Raw genomic sequence first — 2,637 nt, forward strand, 5'->3', positions numbered from 1 at the left:
AATGGCGTTGGCATATGTGCAAATGGGAGATGTTGCCTCTTCGAAATTTTCATAGAAATAAAAACTGGGCAGCCAGACGGTTGAAGTGACAGCTCATAGCTTACGATATATGGCAAACTAGATAGTATTCTATATATAGCAAGCTATGAGCAATGTGGAGTGTCCACAAGCAATCGGCACGGCAATACAGGTAGGATTCTATAAATTCTATCCTGTCGAGATGCCCCGTTAGCAATGGGCAGACAAAATTGGCAATATTGCCAGTAATATAAATTTTTTAAGTTTATATCACCTGTCGAGATGCCCCGTTATATATTAATAAAGTATTGGTAGCAAAATATATCCTTCGTACTCGATCAAGTGATTACAAAAACTGTATAAAAAAATGTTTTAATAACAATAATGTTCTATAGCAGTATAGAATATACATAAATTTGTGTATTTGAGATTTGTTCATTCAATAATTGGTGCCGACTTCTTAATCTCTACAATGCCGGTAGATATAAATCGATTAACAGATGGTTGGCTGGAATTAGAGTCTGACCCAGGATTATTTACCCTTCTTTTGGAAGATTTCGGAGTAAAAAATGTGCAAGTAGAAGAGGTTTATGATCTACATAAACCAATCGATGGCCCGGTGTATGGATTTATTTTTCTATTTCGATGGATAGAAGAAAGACGAGCTAGAAGAAAAATTGTTGAGGCCACTGCTGAGATATTTGTGAAAGATGAAGAAGAAGTTTCAAGTATATTTTTTGCACAACAAGTAGTCCCAAACAGTTGTGCAACGCATGCCTTATTATCTGTCCTTTTAAATAGCAATGACGACGACTTAAACCTTGGAACAACATTAAGTCGTTTAAAAGCTCATACAAAAGGAATGTGTCCAGAAAACAAAGGATTGGCTATTGGCAATACACCTGAATTAGCTTGTGCTCATAATTCACATGCAATGCCTCAAGCAAAACGGCGCTTGGACAAAAGTTCTATTTCCGGAGTATCTACCGGACGTTGTACAGGAGAAGCATTTCACTTCGTTAGTTATGTTCCAATTAGTGGGCACCTATTTGAATTAGATGGATTAAAACCTTATCCAATAGATCATGGGCCTTGGAAAGATCACGAAGACTGGACAGATAAATTTCGTTGTATTATGGCTGATCGATTAGGAATTGCTACGGGTGAACAAGATATACGATTCAATTTAATGGCTGTTGTACCTGACCGTCGAATTGCTATTACACATAAGTTAAAAATGTTGCGAACAAACCAAGCTATTGTTTCCGGGACGTTACAAAAGCTTTTAAAAACCAGCGATCCAGAATGCACAAATACTCTTCAACTTGATATGAACACCCGTGGAACAGCTGAGTATAAAATAAGTTCACCACCATCTCCTGTATTAGAAACGAACGCATTTACAATAAGAGACTTACAATCTTTATTAAAAAATCTGGATGCAGAAATTTCTATTAGCGAACAACAACTGAATGACGAAAATGATAAGAGATATATGTTTAAGGTAAACAAATCATCAAATATAAATTATTAATTTTCTGTAGGTTTTTAAATTTATATATTCAAAATATTAACCACATTATTATTATTATACATTAGTTTAGTGATTGTAGAATATCATATATGTTTTCTACAGATTTTGGGAAAACTTATGGGTAAAATGGGTATGATCGGATAGATGAGAATCTCCAGATCAAGAATATTTATAGCTTACACTTATATTTTGCAATTTTATATCCACTAACACTTCATTAATTTGTTTGTACACATTTAAAAAATTTTTATTTTTAATTTTTTAATATTTTATTATAATTGATTTTCTGTTTTTGTTTCTTTGCGTGACATGGCACGATACGTTGGCTATTGATCGATAGAAAGTTAAGTAAAAATCTCATTGACCGCTAATCCCCCTTTCGGTGGGGGAGCACACACCTTTTATCAACCGGCATTTGTTAATTAAATGGACTTATCAAAGCTTTGTTGCGTATCGTTGAATTATTTGCACTCACGCACAACCGCGCCCACACATGTGCAAAGTTTAGCTTTCGCTACACACTTATGTACATACAAACATGTCTTTGACTGCGCAGGCTTTCGCATACAAACATAGCTATATTCATACACACATACCTATAGCCTGACCGCGGGGTCCATCAGCTGACAAATGGGGCTCAATAGCAAAATAAACAAATTCTTAACCAATTGACCAGCAACCCACTGACCAACCTAGTCATCGGGACATCACGCGTCACGTCAACAACTCACCTACACATATGCAGGCATATACATATGTACGTATTTGCATATGTTTATGTGTGAATCGACTTACTCCGCACATTTTCCGTTAGATTTTTCACTTGCACGTTCTAAAATTGTTTCAGTATTTCCGTGTGTATGTGTGTGTGTTTTGGTCGTGCCTCTCGATACCTCCAGCTGTTTGGTTGGTAGCCATGGCCTGCCAGTTAGCTTTTCCGCTGCAATTCGTTCGTTTTCGTATTTTACTCGCCTACGACGCGTTTTCACTTTTCACGGATTATTTTTGAAGATTTCAAATTCAAATTTTTTTAATTGGTGTTTAGTCTGCCTCTATACAGCTTAAAAAAATCTGATAAAACAGAA

At 35.8% G+C, this 2,637-nt stretch overlaps 1 protein-coding gene across 1 annotated transcript; it reads left to right on the plus strand.

Moving 5' to 3' along the window:
- Nucleotides 1-217: 217 nt before the first annotated feature.
- On the plus strand, nucleotides 218-1,524 carry LOC108966535 (ubiquitin carboxyl-terminal hydrolase calypso; the record flags this gene model as incomplete). The annotated part of the gene is given in 1 exon segment (XM_018929497.1): nucleotides 218-1,524. A coding segment is annotated over 1 exon segment (1,034 nt), but the record flags the coding sequence as incomplete, so codon positions are not given.
- Nucleotides 1,525-2,637: the final 1,113 nt, after the last annotated feature.

The sequence above is a fragment of the Bactrocera latifrons genome, unplaced genomic scaffold, assembly GCF_001853355.1.
Source record: "Bactrocera latifrons isolate USDA-ARS-PBARC rearing strain unplaced genomic scaffold, ASM185335v1 scaffold_10, whole genome shotgun sequence".
Lineage (NCBI taxonomy): Eukaryota > Metazoa > Arthropoda > Insecta > Diptera > Tephritidae > Bactrocera > Bactrocera latifrons.